The sequence below is a fragment of the Eublepharis macularius genome, chromosome 5 (assembly GCF_028583425.1).
Source record: "Eublepharis macularius isolate TG4126 chromosome 5, MPM_Emac_v1.0, whole genome shotgun sequence".
In the NCBI taxonomy this organism is placed as follows: Eukaryota; Metazoa; Chordata; class Lepidosauria; order Squamata; family Eublepharidae; genus Eublepharis; species Eublepharis macularius.
In genome coordinates this window covers 154618554-154638919 of record NC_072794.1, presented here as the reverse complement: position 1 = coordinate 154638919, position 20366 = coordinate 154618554, and the positions used below count along the sequence as shown (strand labels likewise).

The 20366-nt window shown below is 45.1% G+C and overlaps 1 protein-coding gene across 1 annotated transcript in view; it reads left to right on the top strand.

Moving 5' to 3' along the window:
• Positions 1–3950: 3950 nt before the first annotated feature.
• The window catches only part of BMP7 (bone morphogenetic protein 7), a 90984-nt gene continuing 74568 nt past the window's right edge, over positions 3951–20366 (top strand). Inside the window, exon 1 of the mRNA XM_054980196.1 lies at positions 3951–4681. Within this exon, the coding sequence (XP_054836171.1) occupies positions 4246–4681 (436 nt within the window). The 5' untranslated portion in view covers positions 3951–4245. The remainder of the gene's footprint in view (positions 4682–20366) is intronic.

Sequence of the window (20366 nt, the reverse complement as noted above, 5' to 3'; positions counted from 1 at the left end):
TCTGTTGCTGTAACTAGTTCTGCATTGCATAATATGTTATGTCAGTTTTGTTATGCTTTGTTTTAGCATTGTTTTCAGCTCTGTATCAGATTTATGCTTGTTTTCAAATTTCTGAAATACTTACCCTCTTGTATTGTTTATTGAATGTCCCAGCTGTTGATTATATTGACCTATGTGACATAATCTCCCTTGAATCTCAGTAAGAAAGGCGGACTATAAATAGCATGCATGGTGGATATGCAGCAAAGGTACAATGAATAGATTTAAAAAAACCTGCATTGTACATGTGTCTATATCTTGATTTTATTGGGGAGGGGCTCAACAGTCAAATTCTTGCTTTGCATGCAGAAGGTCCCAGGTTCTAATCCCTGATTTCTGCAGTGGTGGCAGGCTGGATACGTCCTGAGCCCTTGGTGAGCCATGACCAATCTTTGTACTCTGTCAGAACAGGGTTTGACTCAGAACAAGGCAGTGTCCTGAGTCAATCTGAACGCTGAACACACTCCAGGATGTGGTGAGCCATGAAGACACGGTGAAGCATTCACAAGACCAGTCGTTATGACACACACAACGCATGCTTGCTTCACTCCAAAATCACCACACAAGAACAGTCGAGAGTATGACGTCAGCCCGGTGGCTGAGCTCTGCTGAAGCAAAGCAGTCTTTCTGAAAGGTCATTGGGGGGGCCAAAGAACCCATAGCTTTGTGCATACCAGGGCCCACATCCAATCCTTGACAACTCTACTGAAAGGATGGAAAACAGATCTCTGGAGGAGATCTAGCGAGAACAGTGGTTTCAGCCAGCTCATGTTATCCTTTGAAGTCCTTCACTGCCTAGGAGCTACATATCTCAAGGACTTTCTTTTCCCATAGATCCAGCGGAGTTAGCTGTGTTAGTCTTTGGTTGCAAAATAGTAAAGAGTCCAGCAGCACCTTTAAGACTAACCAATTTTATTGGAGCATAAGCTTTTGAGAACCACAGCCCTCTTAATGAGATTATGCTGCAATAATGTTGGTTAGTCTTAAAGGCGTTGCTGAACTATTTATTTCTTTTCCCATATGTCTTAATGCACCAGTTACAGTCCTCAGGATGTGTAGCCCATCTTACCGCATCTACTGCTCATGCCTTTCCCATCATAGCTTTTCCACTCCTTAAAGAGATGAAGAGGACATCACTTATAGAGATATTTAAGAGGCGCTGCAAAGTGACTACTGTTTGCTAGGGATTTTAACGGGGTGTACATTTTAGGCATTTTTAGAGGGGTTATATGTGGGTTTTATTGTATTTTGTAGTTTTATTCTTCAATTTTATAAAGGACAAGGACTGCAGACTACCCCCTAAGAGAAATTGACTCAGTGGAGCACATCTTCTTTAACTGCCCAAGTCACAGTAAAATCAGAGCAGAAACCATCAGTCCATTAGTAGAAAGATTCCCTGGAAGTTCAAATAAAATCAAACTTGATTATCTTTTGTCTGATTGGAATCACCAGACAACATGTCAAGTAGCAAGATTCTGTGCCCAGGTCTACAAGCAACGTAAATCTCATAAGGCAGACTGAATGTATTTTAACTTTTTAAACAACTAATTTATGATGATCTTATTTTTTTACACTTATATTTATTCATTGTTCTTCCCCTGTATCCAGTCTCAACTGTTTTTAAACTGATTTGCAAATGGTTTTATATGTACTGGTCACAGACTGTAATAATAAACTTGACTGCAGACTATCCTACTGTAGACCTACTGAGTAGTTCAGCATAGTGCTAAACCGTTGGAACGGTAGTGTCTTTCTGGCGCAATTTCTGACATCATCATGCCATGATTCTGCTCTCATGGCGTGATGATGTCAAAAATCGCGCCAGGAAGACGCTATCGTTCCGACAGTTAAGCGCTATGCAAGGATGTGTGGATTCAGCCCTAGATTTTCCTCTCTGCATTTTATCTTCACAACAACCCTGTCAGGGAGGTTAGGCTGAACGATTAGGTCTGGCCCAAGGTCATCTACTGAACTTTACGGCTGAGTGGCAACTTGGACCCAAGTTTCTGCAATCAAAGCCTGGAACTCTACTCAGTATATCACATTCTTCTCATTTATCACACAAGCTGGTTGGGATAAAGAAGAGCCCCGTGGCGCAGAGCGGTAAGCTGCAGCACTACAGCCCAAGCTCTGCTCACGACCTGAGTTCGATCCTGGCAGAAGCCGGGTTCAAGTAGCCGGCTCAAGGTTGACTCAGCCTTCCAGCCTTCCAAGGTCAGTAAAATGAGTACCCAGTTTCCTGGGAGTAAAGTGTAGATGACTGGGGAAGGCAATGGCAAACCACCCCTTAACAAAAAGTCTGCCAAGAAAATATCATGATGCGACATCCCCCATGAGTTAATGACTCGGTGCTTGCACAGGGGACTACCTTTACCTTATGGTTGTGATAATAATAATAATAATAATAAAAATCCCACAGATGCTGCTGAGAGCTCCTCGCAGTCGTGGCGTACAAAGGTGATAAAATGATACCACCTTAATTAATTAAATCGATGCAATAATTTTGTAATTATAATTTAAGAGTCTATACAACACTGATGACTAAAACAAAAAACACTTGCCAGATGTAGATACGGGACTCGGTCATCTGTAATATATAGTTTGGGAGGGAAATACTTCAATAAAACGCATATCTACTTTAACATCTCAGTCTATATACAAGCCAGCGGAATCTATTTAATAGGCACCACCAGCCCTTTCTCCTGCTCAGCGCGTTCAGGCCCCTGTCCTGCACTGAATTGATCTGGCCTGGTATTCACTCATAGCTCACCACCTGCTAAAAAAGGCATTCTGGAATGTACCACTTCAGCCAGCAGGTGGGATATTACATGTTGGGAGTGTTCCTCCATAAAAAAAGAGAACTTTTACTCCGACGTTTAGTTTTCGATGTGCAATTATTTTGCGTAGTTTTTAAAAAAAGAGATGTTAAGGGGTGTTTAATTACGGGCAGTTTCGTGGTACAATCCAGACCCCCCCCCCACTGGGTGTTCATAGGTCAGAGCAAAGGGATTTTTACCTGCCTCTCTTTGCACCTTGGTGGCCAACTGCCTCTTTTGCACAAGTCCTGAATTTTCTTCGGGGGTGGGGCGTGTTATTTCACCAGCTACGCATGTGACAACCATAACGCATTGCGTTCCACGGGGCTTCGTTTTTTTAAAAGGTTAGTTCATGTTAATATTTACTTGAATTAATACTTCAGACATCCAAAGCCGGACCTCCGGAGCCAGAAGTGGTCGATCCTTCGGGCACGTGCGGAAAGCCGGCAGCCCTAGGCGCACAAACCCTTAGCAACACAGCTGGCGCCTCTTACTCCCAAGGACGTGCAATTAGAGTTGCCAACTCTTGAGTTGGGAAATCCCTGGAGGGTTTGGGTGTGTGTGTGTACCTTAGCAGGGTATGATGCCATAGTTTCCCCCCTCCAAAGCATCGTTGTCCTCCAGGAGAACTGATCTCCGAAACCTGGAGAACAGCTGTAATTCCGGGAGGTCTCCAGGCCCATACGGGAGGTTAATGTGAATACCTAACCATACAAGCATTTCCTAACCTGTCCTATACAATAAACAATAAACAACAATATGTCAAAATAGATTTTTAAAGTATTTTTCAGTGCAAAAGAAGGAATTCACCAAGGGCAATAGTGCCCCAATAGTACATTTCCGGCTCAGACAGTCAAATCAATCAATCCACTCAATCAATCAATCCGGGTCGGCCGAGATGCTCGGGCTTCCAAGGGGGAGGCAGCCGGCTAGCCCTGCGCCCGGCCCAGCCCCAGCCAAGCCAGCCAGCCGGTCGGCAAAGCCAGCCCGGTCTTTGCGGCGGAGCTTTGGGGCGGGGAGCGAGCGAGAGGCGAGCTCCGCCCCCCGGCCGCTCAGCCTCCCGCGGCTGGCTGCGGCTCAGAAGCGAAGCCGCCGTTCAAAAAGCCCGGAGTGGCGGAGAGGAGCGCGCAGAGCGGAAAGAGCCCGGCGGGCCAGGGCAGGGGCCGCTTCTCCCGCGCCCCCCGCATGGCTCCGGCCAGCTGAGCCCGCCGCCCGTCCCCGATCATGTGCGCGCCGCGCTCCTCGCCGCCTTCGCCGGCCGCCGAGTGAGCCCTCCTCGCCCGCCCGCCCGGGCGCGCCGTCTGGGCTGCTCTTTCATGGTCAGCGCCTTCGCCCTCCTCTGGCCGCGCGATCCGGGCAGCTGCGCGCCGTGACGGAGCGGCGGCCGGCCATGCAGGCGGCGGGGGCTGCGCGCTGGCTGCGGCGGCTGGCGGCCGCCCTGGGGCTCCTCCTCTGGGCGCTGGAGCTGCGCGGCGCCCGGGCGGACTTCACGCTGGAGAACGAGGTGCGCTCGAGCTTCATCCACAAGCGGCTGCGCAGCCAGGAGCGCCGGGAGATGCAGCGGGAGATCCTCTCCATCCTGGGCTTGCCCCACCGCCCGCGGCCCCACCTCAACGGCAAGCACAACTCGGCGCCCATGTTCATGCTGGACCTCTACAACGCCATGTCGGTGGAGGAGGAGGGCGCCGGCGGCGGGGACGCGGCCGGCGAGGGCTTCTCCTACCCCTACAAGCCGCTCTTCAGCACCCAGGGGCCGCCCCTGGCCAGCCTGCAGGACAGCAGCTTCCTCACCGAGGCCGACATGGTCATGAGCTTCGTCAACCTGGGTGAGTCCCTCCGACGGCAGCGGCCCCGAGCAAAGCGCCCGGGTTGGGCAGGTGTTTCCCACACCGCCCTCCCGAAGGTCACCCGGGAGGAGGGAAGCTGCTGGGGCCCCAACAGGTGGCGCTGGGGGTGGGAGCGGCGAGCGCACCGTCGGAGCGCTTGGGGAGGGGTTCCAGGTGGGTAGCCCAGTTGGTCTGCGGTGGAAGAGCCAGATTCTGGTCTAACAATAACAACAACAATAACAACAACACGCGACATATATACCGCCTTTTAGGACAATTTAACACCCATTCAGAGCAGTTTACAAAGATTATTCTCCTCTCTAAAGACCAACAAGATTTCTGGGGTATGGGGAGGGAGTGAAAGAAAGGAGAGCATCAGAGATCGTTTTAGGCGGTAGCTGTGTAGGTCTGCTGTAGAACTGCAGGATTAGATCCCAGTGGCACCTTAAAGATCAACTAGATTTCCTGGGTGTAAACTTTTGAGAGCCAGAGCTTGAGCTGTGGAATCAAATCCTGCTTTTGAGAGTCAGACCTGCCTTCTTCAGATGCTTAAAGGGTTAATTTCAGGTGGGTAGCCCTGTTGGTCTGCAGTAGAAGAGCAAAGTTTGGGTCCAGCAGCACCCTCCAGACCAACTAGATTTTCAGGGTATGGGCTTTCCAGGGCCAAAGCTCCCTTCTTCAGATAAAGGGAAGATAAGGATCCCTTAGCCTTTGTGGTGAGGTTGATAGTTTTCCACTCCATGTGGCTGAATGTGGTGCCTTCCATGAAAATAGTTTCAGGTGAGTAGCTTTATTGGTCTGCAGTAAAACAGCAGAATTGGAGTCCAATAGTACCTTAGAGAACAACGAAATTTTCCGGGTGTTGCTTTTGAGAGTCAGAGCTTTTAAGAGTCAGACCTCCTTTTTTCAGAAATGCAAAGGGTTAATGCATTCCTAGTCTGTGTCCTGTCCCCCCCCCCCAAAAAAACAACTTTCCCAACTTTCTAGGCTTCCTCAACCCAGCACCAATGATCTGGACAGCAGAGCATGCCTCAAAAGTTTGCAGTTGTTGGTGTGCAACCACCTGTGGATCAGGGCCTCTGTTTGTTTTGTTTTAATCCCGCCTTTCTTCCCAAGGAGTTCAGGTTTCCTAACCCAATGCTGAAACAGACCGAGATTTTTCTAACCTTTTCTAAAACCGCTCATGGAGGAAATGCCAATAGGACCATCAGCAATTCTTTCCGAATCAGTTTGGAATGATGGAGCAAGCTGGGGAACGGTCACCAGAGATGAATGAGAGAAAGCATTCATTGTCCCCATGTGGCTGTGGCTTGTGAGGGGAGGAATGGTCTGCCTCCAGATTCCATTGCTATCAAGCGCCCTTACCCCATGCAAGTTTATCCCCGCTGTACTTGAGAACCACTGGTTTTAATGGGGAGGCAGTCTGTGTTCAGCATCCTTAGAGTAGGATAAACACCTGGGGGTTATTTCTAGGGCAAAGGGCTTTAGCCCTATTCATAAGTTGCAGTGAACTCATGTACAACCCACGTTGCAGTGTACGCTTGATTGTTTTTTGCATGTGTGTTGAGTCATTCTGGTATAGTCAGCGTATGTACAGCTGAATGTGTGCCTAAGCACTGGTCCCCAGTTTCATTCATAAAGTGAATGCACATTGGCTCTTTAGCACAAACAGATGTATGCATGCCCAGACAGGATGTGTGTTCACTATAACTTGTGAACAAGCCTTTTGTCATCATTATTCCTAACCTATCTATAGAACTCTGAAGAATGGCCTGAATACAGTTGCTTTTAAGTTTGCATTACTGTGCGCTCTTGAACCTCTGTATTCCGTCCAACTTGCTTCTGAGCAGGTGTGTATAGGGTCAGGCCACACGACAGTCTGTTGCCCATTCAAAACTTTCTAATGCCAGATTAATTACTTGGCAATAACTGTTCAGCTCCAAACTTGCCATAATCAACAAGAAGTACAGCCTTAATTTCACCAATGAGTGTGGATTAAAAAAAAGTATGGAAACATCCATTATTTCTGTGTTTATTGTTTGTACAACTGGGGTTAGAGGTAAATTAATCTCCCGTGGGCCCCTTAAAATACCTGGGGATTTACTCCTCAATATATGTCAATGGTAAAACCTTTTGTAAAAACAAACAAACCTCTTGAAAGTTTTAAGGAACACCACACAGTCGGTGTCACCGAGGGCGTGTGGCTTTCCTAGATTAAATGAAACTCCATTATTAAGACTCCAGTGACTAATGGGAAGATTGTGAAAATTCTCCCTTTTACAAGTGTGGAAAGACTGGAGAACTTGTATGTATTGCTGCCTCCATGGTAGGAATGAACTGATGGTAACTTCAAATGCACTGAGAGAGAGAGAGAGAGAGAGCTACTCTGCACCATAGACAGAGATGGTTCTCTGCAGCTTTCGTGGTTGCAGTGGGCAACTTTGGGAAGCTATTTAAGCCAAATTAATTGGGGCCTAATTAACATATGAATGTTCTTGGGACTTTGCTGGGATGTGTGAACTGAAACAAGTGGGGATGGAATGAATTAGAATGCGTCTCGATGCTCCCTGTTGCTGCCACCGATCATGATTATACCTTTAGAACTTCCATTCTGTAGTTCTGTTTGTTTGTTTTGATATTATGCTTTGGGGCAGCGGCTTCCAATGCCATCCTTCACCCTGTCATTTTATCTGTACAACAACTACCCTGTGAGGTAGGTTAGGCTGAGAGAGAGTGAGTGAGTGAGTGAGTGGTTGGCTCAAGGTCAGCCAGCAAGATTCCAAGAAAAAGGGGGGATTTGAATTTGGGCCTCACGGATTATAGTTCAACATTCTAACCATTACACCAAAGTATACTGTTGTGCCTTTTGCTGAGAAAAGAGGCAGTGTTCTATAGTGGTTAGAGTGTCCAACTAGAATCTTGGAGATCAGGTACAGAGCTCCACTCTGCCATGGAATTAGGGTTGCCAACCTCCAGGTTGGGCCTGGAATTTCCCCAGAAATATAACTGATCCAGACGACAGAGAAAATTTCCCCTGGAGAAAATGGCTGCTTTGGAGGATGGACTGTATGGGATTGTACCCTGCCCTCCCCAGGCTCTAGCTGCCAAATCTCCAGGAATTTCTCAACCCAAAATTGGCAACCCTACATGGAAGCTTGCTGGGAGTGAAGCCAGTCACACACACACACAGCCAGCCTAATCTATCTCACGAGGTTATTGTAAAGATAAAATCGAGAAGGGAAGAACAGTGTAAACCACTTTAAGTCCTCATTGGGGAGAAAATCAGAGTATAAATGAAGTGAAAAAAATGAAGCTACCTGGGTCTGTGCGTTGCAATAGGCCACAGTACGGCATTGAACACACAAAGAGGCTTGGTTGCCCTTTGAATAATTGTAGTTTGGTCTCAGCTGCTTGTGAAAGAAAAACTCCCAGTAGAAAAGGAAGGGTTAAGGCCAAGATGATGCTCCTTTTGAAGCTAGCTGCTGGGTTTCTTTGTGTTTTAAGCTGAAGTGAACAATCCATTGATTCCAGAGGAGTCCCGTTCAGATCAGTTGGAAGGCCTCCACAATAAGTAGGTTGCGGAGTGTGATCTTAATGACCCGCGTAGGATTCCCTAGTAAATCCTCATTTGTTCTCTCTAATGAGCTGAGTCTGGGCTTGCCAGTTCCCTTGGTGAGCACATGTGGATGGGTGCATGCAGATGTGGGGGGGGGAGTTGTCACTGCTCAGCTTGTGGTTGGCTGAGCCTTTTTAATGGGACTCCCGTCGCCCAATGGCAGTTCCTCTTTTTGCTCGTGACGGGTCCAGCTGGATTTGAGTAAAACATTGTCCGAGGCAGCCATTCTATTTAAAATGTGTAATTATAGGTACCAGTTTTTCTGTATCTGTTTTTAGCCTGCCTCATGTGGCGCCTGTGAAACCACCACATGTACAGATTGGGTGTCTATGAATCCACACCAGATCTGAACATGAGTTTAGAACAGAGAGATTCACTCTTAACAATCCCACCCAGTTTACAGCTTTGTTGAAACAAAGCTGGAAAGAGCTCGCACAGACTGAATGTGACGCAGGGAAAATAATAGCCAGGACTGGTCTTTGTTGTAATATGGACTGTATCTGCATCGGAGGTCATCGTTACCTAAATGGTCAGTTAAGATGGTAACCTGGAAAAGTTTTCTGAGCAGGCAGGAAATGCAGGTTGTGGGGGTCGTAAGAGTCTTTAGAGGAGGTCAGGTGATACTGCTGAGATGGACTAGGAGAGATTTCCATTGGTGGGACCTGTTAGTACAGTGTTATTCAACCTCTACGTAAAACCTTTAGGAGAGCTCATTCGCAGCTATGGAGTTGGATGTCATCAATATGCAGATGACACCCAACTCTGTATCTCGCTATCCAGGTCCCCACAGAAGCAGTGGAAATCTGACAGCCTGACAGCTGTGGTGAAATGGTTGAAAAACAACAAAATGAAATTGTACTCAGACAAGACTGAAATGATTCTTGTTGGGAAAGCAGGGATCTTGAAAAACATTGTACTCCCCACTTTCGATGGAGTTCGTCTGTCCCTTTTAGACTCAGTTAAGAGCCATGGGGTTATATTGGATCCAGCGTTATTACTAGAAAAACAAGTTAAGGCTGAGGCAAAAAATGCTTACTACAACCTCACTCTAGCCTGGAAGATGGCTTCTTATCTTGACATGGCTGACCTGGCCACTTGGATCCATGCTATAGTAGCATCAAGGCTTGACTATTGCAATGCTCTATACATAGGTCTCCCATCTAAGTTAACTAGGAGGCTCCAATTAATGCAAAATGCTGCAGCTCGACTGTTATCAGGAGCGAGCAGGAGCATGAACATCACTGCTATCCTACAGTTGCTCCATTGGCTACCCATCAGTTACCGTGCTTAGTTCAAGGTATTAGTTATTACATAAAAAGTTCTTCATGGCCTTGGCCCAGCATACCTACGGGACCGAGGCACCTCCCTCCCTATGTTCCTCCATGGCAGCTTTGCTTATCTGAACAGGATCTCCTGCAGGTGCCAGGCTGCACACAGGTGAAGTCAGCAGCAGCTTGTACACGGGCTTTCTATGTGGTGGCCCCTATCCTGGGGAATGACCTACCTGAGAAGTCAGAAGAGTCCCCACTCTCCTGGCTTTTCGTAAACGATGCAAAACCGAACTATTCAAAAAGTCTTCTTACTCAAATGGGAGGGCTGTATTGTAGGGAAGGGGGTCTCAGGTACTTCGCTAATGAGTTAGGGACCATAGACTTCATCACTATATTGCCTTACATATTATCTGCTGCTTTAAATATGTACTCCTAGTCCTATGTACCACCAGTGCTCCATGTTGTCTAATGTTAGCCTTAGAATTGATTATGTTCTACTTCAGCATTTTTTCTACTCTGTATTGGATTCTTGCTAATACTATGTCTTTTAAACTTGTATCTATTTACCCTATGGCATTGTTTATGGAAATGTCCTTGATACTGTATTGAAATGTACTTGATACTGATTGTACTAATCTCATACTGTGTAATCTGCCTTGAGTCTCGGTGAAAAAGGCAGATTATAAATAAATAAATAAATAAATTTGGACTCACTGATCTAGAATCCCATAGTGAGACCTGGGTCAGAACTAAGTGTATTTCCCTCTCTTGACACTGAGGTCTACTGCTCTGATTGAGAAGAATTTCCAGTAGCATTACATTGCTCATGCAACATGATTTGTACACCTGTGCATGCAGCACATCAGTGCTTTGAAGTGGAATGATCTTGATAATTAGGTGTAGATGCATGGAAAGTTGTCGCCGGGTAGAATAGATGCCATTGTATGGCCAGCAATAATGGCATTGGGAAAGACCTTTCTTTGCCTAAGATTCCAGACAGCTACAACCAGTTAGGGTCAAACAAGACATCAGGACTTCTAATGAGTTGGGTCTGAGATAATGATGGGAGAGGAGAAGCCGCCCCCCCCCCCACCTCATGGTCAAGCAGACTCCATTCCCCACAGCTCCTGTGTGCCTATGGGAAATGTGAGTTTGTTTGTTTATTATTTATTTCTCACTGAGACTCAAGGTGGATTAGATAGTGTGCAATGCCATACGATCAATAAATACAAGTTTACGAAGACATAGCATTAGCAAGAATCCAATACAGAGTTGAAGAAATGTTGAAACAGAACATAATCAATTCTAGGACTGACATTAGACAACATGAAGCACAGATAGTATATAGGAGTACATATTTAGAACAACAGATAATATGTAAGGCAACATATTGGTGAAGTCTATGGTCCCTAACTCATTAGCGAAGCATCTGAGATTCCCTCCCTACAATACAAAAGCCTTTTTGAATAATTCGGTTTTGGATTGTTTGTGGAAAGCCAGGAGAATGGGGGCTCTCCTGACCGCCTCGGGCAGCCCATTCCATAGTGTTAGGTACAGGGAACCCAAATGCAACTTGTCATGTCTAGTTTAAGCTCCAGAGTTGCCCATACTGGGTAGACCGCCAGTGGATTAACTTGGTGTAAAGCAGTTTCTTAAGTTCATCGTGAATACATTCTGCTGGCAGTGAGTGACATCCAAACTATAAGAGAAAAGTCCCGGTATCTTAGGGAATTGTACAGCATAAATGAAAACAAAAGGGTCAAAAGGGTATTGAGAGTGAATGTGTGCCACTCCCAGCTGGCGATGAATGACAAAATGGGAAGGCTGAATGTCCCTGGAGAGAACTTTCATATCAAGTGAAATGCGGGGCTTCTCTATTGAAGATACTTAGATACAGGGCTTTTTTTCAGCGGGAATGCAGTGGAACGGAGTTCCGGAACCTCTTGAAAATGGTCACATGGCTGGTGGCCGCGCCCCCTGATCTCCAGACAGAGGGGAGTTTAGATTGCTCTCCGCACTCCTAGAGCAGCACGGAGGGCAATCTAAACTCCCCTCTGTCTGGAGATCAGGGGGGCGAGGCCACCAGCCATGTGACCATTTTTGCCAAGGGCAACCCACTGAGTTCCACCACCTCTTTTCCCAGAAAAAAACTCTGCTTAAATATATACAGTGGCAAATAATCACACAAATAATCACACCCCTGTGGTGCATTGGCACCCTCCTTGTGGAAAACCTAGCAGCTTCATTCCACCATGTAATCTTTTTTTCTTAAAAAAAATTGAGTTGATATGAAATGTCTCAGAATCCACATTTGTGAGCTTGGTATGTAAGCAAAAATGATGAGCATTCCGTGGTAAAATTTTGAGATATCAAAATACGATCAAAATACGAACCACTTTTAACCTCAGATACTGCTTGCTAGTTTAAATGATATCTTGAACACCATAGCCCAAAGGGTGACTGCAATTTTTACCGGTGAAATGATGTGGTAGTTTTTTGGGGGTCAGCAATTGTTCAGCAAGGCGTAAAGGAAAATAGAGTAAGCTTCTAAACTATTTTGGTTGAGAAAGGTTAGGATAATTATTTACTCCTCCCCCTCCAAGCACACATTTTATAGAGCCAGTTTATATGGTAAACTGAATCAGAAGGAAAAGCTTTCCCTGCACTAAGCCGCTTAGATGTGCTCCCCCTTTGGAAATGAAACAACCTTCTGCATAGAAGAATGGCATGTCTGAATAAATGCTAGGTGAACCCTTCTTCCTGGTATCCTACTTTTCAAGAAATAGAGACCTTTGGCTTCGTTCTTACGGTAAATCTCTCTGCTGATGGAAGGGATTTCCATGGGCAGAATAGGACTTTCTCGCCTCCCTTTCCCTGCTGTAGCCTTGAATGATCCCTGAAATATGGCTCTTGGTGGATTGAGACATTGTCCATGCCCCTTATCATTTTATGTAGGAAAACCATTTTCCATTTGACCCTGCTAGTTGTATAAACTGGCTCAGTGCTACCCTGCAGGGTGGGAAAAGGGGGCTCTTCAAGAAATTATGGGTCTCCGATAGGTCTTATTATATTTACCTGCTGTCAGCGTAGGCAGTTATTCGTAAGAGGATAGGCAAGATTCAGTCATTTTAACATAGACAGGTGGGACTAGCGGCAACAAGACACTTCTGAAGGGTTTGTCTGTATGGTTTTGTTCCCTTGTCAACAGAGCAGGCCAGGACAAGTTTAAGAAAGGACATCGATCCGTAATGGCTTTCTTCATCGCTGTGCACACCTTTCATCCCATTATGGTTGCGGTTCTTTCATCTCTGCAGGACAAAGGCCAGCTTGTTTAGAGGCTCCTTAATGAATTAGACTCGTTGCAGACCAGACTATATAGCCGAGCCCAGCACCTGCATTCGGACATACATTTCTATTGACAGTGAAAATTAGAAGATCTATTGTGGGGTGGCTTTTTTGTGTCCCCCCCCCCTTTAAACTGAAGGCTTTTATGGCAATCTTTTAAAAATGTGGCCCGTATGAAAGCGTCTGTACCTTGGTTTTGTAAGAGATACCTTTGGGCATCGTATTTCCCCATGAAGGGTTTTGTTACGTACCTGGAACAAGTGCGGTAAGGAAGGGTCATAAAGAGCATAGCAGGTTTTTTTTTTTAAAAAAAGATCTATTAACAATAAACAGAAAACTAGAAATGAATGCACCCTTCAAGTATCCTGTCGTATTGCTATGAATTTGCAAACAGTTTCCTGCGAGGTGCTTCCCCTCCCCCCCCATACATTAGAAGCAAGAAAAGGAGGGTTTTTTCCCCAGGGAGGTGCTAGATAGGTGAGTTTTCCAAAGACAGGGGCAAGATTGAAAAGATATTGCACTTGGAACAAATAATCCTTTATTAAAAGACAGAGAGGCTTTGTAGGTTGCAAGGAAGCACCAAGTGAAGAAGAACTAGTGTTTGGTGCTCTCCTCCGCTTCCCTAGTTGTGCTACTCTAGTAACATGTGAAGGGAGAACAAGTCCCCTCCTAATGTGCTCAGAACTATGGAAGAGACATGCGAGTTTCCCCTTTGGATGCTTCTTCAGCATAACATGAAGCTCAATAGGTACATGCTTTGTGGTTGTCACCTGCTTCATCTCTGCAGACACCATCACAAAGAGCAGAGACTGGGGGAAAGATCTCAGCCCTTAATACATGGAGTTGGACTACAGGACTGAAGAAGAGAGAGTTTAAGGGGACTGGTGGGGGTGGGAATTTTCTTTTAGGCTTGAGACAGAAAGGGAAAAAATGGAGGTCAGATATTGGGGAGATCTGGATGGGATATGGTTTTTGGCAGGAACTGTTTGATTTGTATTTTGGGGGACTAAATTGAAAAGTAAATGATTTGAGAACATCATAATTCTTGTTGACATGTCATCATGGAATGCTATCTGCTAATACGGCTGTTGGAAACAAGCTGTTCCTGTGTATTAAATCCATGCCTGAAGCCGGCCTAACTTTGATTCATTTGTCCTCTCTCAGGAATCTCTTTTGTTTTTGGTTGGTTCCTGAAGTAAAGGTCCATTTCCTAACAGTTACTCTGTCCCTGTAATGAGTTAGGGAATGCTGTGTGATCGAGTGGCTACAGAGGTGGAATTGCTGTGGAGCCCCGGATGCAAGTCAAATGTTTCCTGTGGTCCTGTGGCAAACAATGTAAACAAGACACTGTGACACTGAGAGATCTCTGTCTTTTGGTGCTACACCTCAGAAGATGCCAACCACAGCTGCTGGCGAAACGTCAGGAACTACAATGCCAAGACCACGGCAATACAGCCCGGAAAACCCACAACAACCATCGTTCTCCGGCCGTGAAAGCCTTCGACAATACAATGTAAACAAGACTTGAGAATGGCTGCGCTAGGGCTCTACAATAGTTGCTTTCTGAAGCTGATAATTGATAAATTCAGGATGGAAGTAGTTCTTTATTCAACGGGTGATTCAGTTGTGGAATTCACTGCTTGTGAAAAGTGGTGATGGCCAGAAGCATAGATGGCTTTAAAAGGGAGTTGGAATTAATGGATGACGGGTCCATCACTGGCTACTAGCCATGGTGACTAAAGGGAACCTTTACATCCAGGTGCATTCAAACTCTACGTACCAGTGCCAAGTGGCAAAACCAGGGCAAGGCCTCTGCTTCTGTGCTCTTTTTGTTGGCCCTCTAAGGCAACAAGCTGGCCAGCGTGTGGATGGACCATTGGTCTGATCCAATGTATGCTGGACTAGATGGACCATTGGTCTGATCCCACAAAGCTTCTCTTACGTTCTTGTATTCCTTGGAGGGACAATAATCCTGTATCAAAGCAGTGGCCAGCTTAGTCTCCTGGGTACGCTAGAGCAGTCTGTTAGCTTGTGTGACCAGAACCTACCTTCTAGAACATGTACCTGTTGGAGGGAAGAGCAGTAGGAGAGGGTCAAACTGCTTTTCTGAGATGTTTCTTGCTAATAAGCATCCAAGGAATCTCAGATGCTCTCTGGGGCACAGTCTGGAGACCACATTTTGTATACTATACTTTGTATGCTATACTTTGGAAGGGTACTGTGGGATGCTGAAAAATACTGCTGGGTGTTCCAGAGCTCCAAAGCGGCCATGCGACTTTCAATGCAATCCTAAGCAGAGTTATACCCTTCTAAACCCACTGGTTTCAGTGGATTCTTAGGATTGCACTGCTTACCATTTGCACAATACAGCAAGCACTCGGGCTACAAAAGAGCTGGAAACTGGTGGCGGAAAGTGCTGTCAATTTGCAGTCAGCTTACAGCGACCCCATAGGATTTTCAAGGCAAGAAATGAACAGAGGTAGGTGGTTTGCCATTGCTTGCCTCTGTATAGTGACCCTGGATGTCCTTAGTGGTCTCCCATCCAAGTACTAACCAGGGCTATCCCTGCTTAGCTTCTGAAATCTGATGAGATTAGGGCAGCCTGAACCATCCAGGTTAGGGCTATGACTTGTACATGTTGAATTAAAAAAAAAATGGGGTGCAAAACTTTTCAGTAATGGTAAAGCCAGTACAATGTGAAAATCTGGCTATACTGTCTTCCATTCTGAGTACGTATTGCCATAATTTTTGGCCTTTGCAAGTGCATTTTTGTGTGAATAGCAAGAGGATTAAAATGGATGCTTGTGTTCTTTTTTTCCCCTACCCCAAAGTAGCTCTCTAATCGCCGTGGACTTAAATTTAACAAGGTTTCTTCAAATGTCAGGGTCAGGATGCCCTCCCACCTGCTTACAGATCCGTGCTAAAAATGTGTTCCTGGAAGATTGGGGCTGTTTTTTTCAGTTTCCCTCTCGGGTTCAGTCAGAGTGAAAAATGCTGTCAAGCCCAGTTGCCTCATTGACAGCTATAAAATTGCGGTTAAAAGCTTGACAAACAGCGAAGAGGAGGTGGGGGGGAAATAGTAAAATTACTCATTCTTGGAAAGAGCACACAAGTGGCTTTGGGTTCATGTACATGAAAACGTGGAGGAGCCATTTGGGTTTCCAGTTTACTTCATACCATCTGGTTGTGCCACCCCTCCCTCACACCCTCCCCCCTTTTATTTCTGACAAGTGTTTGGCATCCCAGACCCCCATCCTTTTGCCCTTTTTAATAACCGACTCTCAGCGCCATGGGGTATTAGACTCTTCTTTCTATAACAGTTTAAAAGGGGGGAAAGAAAGCCTCTCCTTTGGGAATTACTTTGTAAAGTGAATGCAGGGGGCAGGCATTCGCAGCTGTAACCTGGCTTGTGTTAAAATTTGGAAGGGTCTGCATCACATTCCATTTCGCTACAGGCCTTCCTTGGTGTACAGCCAAAGGTTAATATAGATGTCGCAAAGTTTTTCTCGGCCCCCCCCTCACCCCCCACTTTGGAGCGCTTCAGATATAAGAGTATGTATACAGCTGTGTTTGCAGTAACCCTTTCATAATCACACTTCTGAAACCTCATTTTCCTGCTTGTATAAATCAAAAGAATTTTTCAAGGATATTTGACCTGTATTTGAACTTATTTGATCTTTCCGTATTTCCCACTTGAAACAAAGCAGATTAAATCTTGGCTCGGAGAAGGCCTGTCCAAAATCACGTGATGTGGTCCATACATCAGGATAAACATTTTTCCTTTCCATCTTTCACTTCTGTGGGTTTTTTTCCTCCAAAAGTATATATATTGGGTTGTTGTATATTGAGATTTATAAGCAACTCATCCAAAGATTCCAGGCGAAAGAAGATCAGCATAAACATTCCTACAACATCAATACATCTATAAAAATATTTTGTTATAGAAATAAAGCCTTCTTCCCAAATACACAGTATCAAAAATGTTTGCTCAAATAAAAAAAAGAAACTAAGTTGCCTTTGAGAAACGTTTGATTTAGAACTTCTAGATGAAGAGAATTTCAGTAATGAGTTCTAGCCATTAGGAAATTCTGTGCCTGTTATATGTGGACGAAATATATAACTAACACCATCAAGACATTTTGCTGTGGGCAGACCCTGGAAACTGAAGCGGATGGAAGAAAAGCTCCGTTTATGTATTTATATGATTTTTTTTAACCGTGTACTCTCAGAAATAAAAAGAAAAAGCTCACATAGCGAACTAGTAGGCTAAAATAATAAAACAATCATAACAGTATAAACCCAGTGGTGTCAAACTGACACACAAATCCAGTGAAAAAACTGCAGTTACCAATTCATGACGGGGGGGGGGGGATCAACAAAACTATAAACACAATTCAAAAGAAGAATAAAAAATCTTCCATCAGCAGTACACAAATGCCTGGGAAAAGTTTTCCTCTGGTACCTAAACCTGATCAAATTTAATGTGAGGAACATAGCTGTGTGGACGGAGTGCTACAGATAAGGGGGCCAACACTGAGAAGGCCCCATCAACTCTTTCATTTCAGAAAACAGGGACACACATAAAAGATCACACACATAAGATCTTGACTGTTGGGCACCTTTATACCTTGGTCCTGGGACATCAAGGGTATTAAATACCGGTAACTGTGCCTGGAAACTAATTGTCAGCTGGCGTAATTCTTTAAATACTGGAAAGAAGTGTCACTTACAATGTATATAAGCTAGTACCTTTTCCTTTGGCATCAACTTAAGTCTGAATAGTCTTTGAAGGCAGCTTCACATGAAGCGGGCAGCAGTAATCGTAGCTGGATGTGATCAGAACATGGATAACATGACTGAGTCTCACCTTTCAGGGGCAGGCTGCAGCTGGTGGCACCTATTGAAGTTGGTTAAAACTTCAGGTGGTAGCTGAGCATCCATCTGCAGGTACACATCTTATACCACCTCTAAGTTGTGAAACTGCTCGTTCCTAGGGAGGAGGAACCCAATCAGAACACCTGATTCCTCCCTCCCTGATTGTCTTTATTATCACCGATCGGCACCTGGATTGAGCTTCTGTTTGTTGACTGTTATCCAACCCGCTTCCACCTGCAGTCGCCTGACGGTATCTTCTGTAGTCATTTGCAGCCAAGTCCTAGGTCATGTGAAGTTTTGCTGCAGAGTTGCAAGAGTGGTCCTTTGTTCTTGTGGAAGAACAGCGGGCTGCATATGCTCATCTAAAAATGTAGCACATCAAATTCCGATCTGCATGTGCATTGGAACTTTTAATCATGCTGGAACCATTTTTCCCTAGCATCTTGGCAGTTTGGTGCAGTGATTAGAGTGTCATACCTCACAGGTAGTTTCCGGTGGGTAGCCGTATTGTGCTGCAGTAGAACAGCAGGATTTGAGTCCAGTGGCACCTTAGAGACTAACTAGATTTCCAGGGTATGAGTTTTTGAGCTTTGACTCTCGAAAGCTCACACCCTGGAAATCTAGTTGGTCTCTAAGTTGCCACTGGACTCAAATCTTGCTCTTCTATTGCAGACCAACACAGCTACCCACCTGAAATATGCAGCATCATGGGTACTAATTTTTCTCCCCCTGAATTTCGCCTTCCGAATTTACAGTTATAGTTGTAGAGTAGCATTAACGTGTTTCCTTTTCTCAACCTCTAACTTGCATTTCTGAATTTACAAACCCTGTTCCAATGGTGGCATGCATTCACAATTCCATTGTGTTAAAAGCTTTTGTACTCCTTGAAGTCTCTTGTGAGAGTGCGTGAGTGAGAGAAGTGTTTCCCCCCCTGAAATCTCACAGTAGAGGTTTTGTTTTAGAAAAATCAAAAGGATTACATATATGCCCCTTGAACCTAATAATGTCCTTTTGTACTGGCAGGTGGTTATAGAAGGGAGACGGCCTTGTGGCTAATGTCTGTCTGGTGAAATTGACGAGGAGAGCAGCCTTATCACTTTTGTTGCTGCCAGATCCTTAATTTTGTTTTAAATATAGTAGAATCTCTATCAGCCTGCTGTTCATAGGTGCCCTTTTGAAGCAAAGTAGCAAAAAATGCTGAAGCTTTCCGGGCACTCTGCTTCGTAAAATTTGACCAGATAGTTGGCCATTTTCTTTTCTGCCTATAGACATACAAAAATCAGACCTACTTGATTCTTGAAGTAATAATAATAGTGTGCTTATATACTACCTTTCTGGACAGATTAGTGCCACACTCAGAGCAGTGAACGAAGTCAGTGTTGTTATTATCCCCATAATCCATCTTGGGGAGCTGAGGCTGAGAGGAATGGCTTACCCAAGGCCACCTGCAGAGTTCATGGCAGGAGTAGGAGTCGAACTAGCACAGAGCTGACTTGCATCCCAGCCACTTAACCACTGTGTTACAGCAGCTCTATGTACTAGGTCACACTACAGGTAGTTGACTTCTAGAACTTACTGCCACATGATACCAGGATGGCCATGGGCTTTGATGGACTTAAAGGGTGATCAGAAGGGTTTATGGAGGAGAAGTCTATGGTTAGGATGTGGGAGGCCCAAGTTTGAATCTTTATTTTCCTGTAGAAGCTTGTTGGCTGTCCTTGGGCTAGTCACATATTCTTAGCCTAACCTACCGCACAGGGTTGTTGTGGGGATAAAATGGAGAGAATAGTGTACGCTGCTTTGGATCCGCACAGGGTGAAAAGTGGGGCATTGAAAGTAAATAAATGATAGCTGAATGGCTCTGAGTTCAGGGGATGCTAGGGAGGAAGCCCTGTGGCATCTCTGGTTAAAGATGGAAACAGGAAGTTGGATTAGAGAGACCATTGGGTCTGATGCAGTATGGCTCCTCTTATGTTATAAGCCAGTGATACAACCTTCTCGTCTGTTCCTGGCTAGTCAGTTGCTCTATGCTTTCGAGGAAACCACTTCTAAGAAAAGTGTGTTTAAAAGAATTGTATCCTGGGTCAGTTTCAAGCGGTGAGGTGAGATGGAAAATTTCCCAAGGAAAATTATCCTGAGTGGAAAGTGTTCCGCTACTATGTTTTTCCATAGAAAAATGTCCACCCTTCATAAATATGGTCTGTTTTTCTATCATTGCTGGAGCTGCCTCAAGTCAGTCTTGTTAGATGGTCGAAATCCGGGATATGAAGTGTGGACAAACCCCAGCGCTTGTACGTAGTGTATTTGCCATCTTTTGCTATCACTATTCAAATTTTGCTAACTCTATTAAAAAGGTTAAAAGATGTATTTAAATTTGAATCAGAAAATGTTGCTGCCGATCCCTCACTTCTAACTTTGTTTTCTTTTAGAGAGGCTGATTATCACCGTGTTAGGCTGTTCGTGGGGTGTGTGTGTGTAAAGTGTGATAAAGTCGCAGCTGACTTATGGTGACCCCATAGGGTTTTCAGGGTAAGAGAAGTTCAGAGGGGGTTTGCCATTGCCTCCTTTTGCTTAGCAA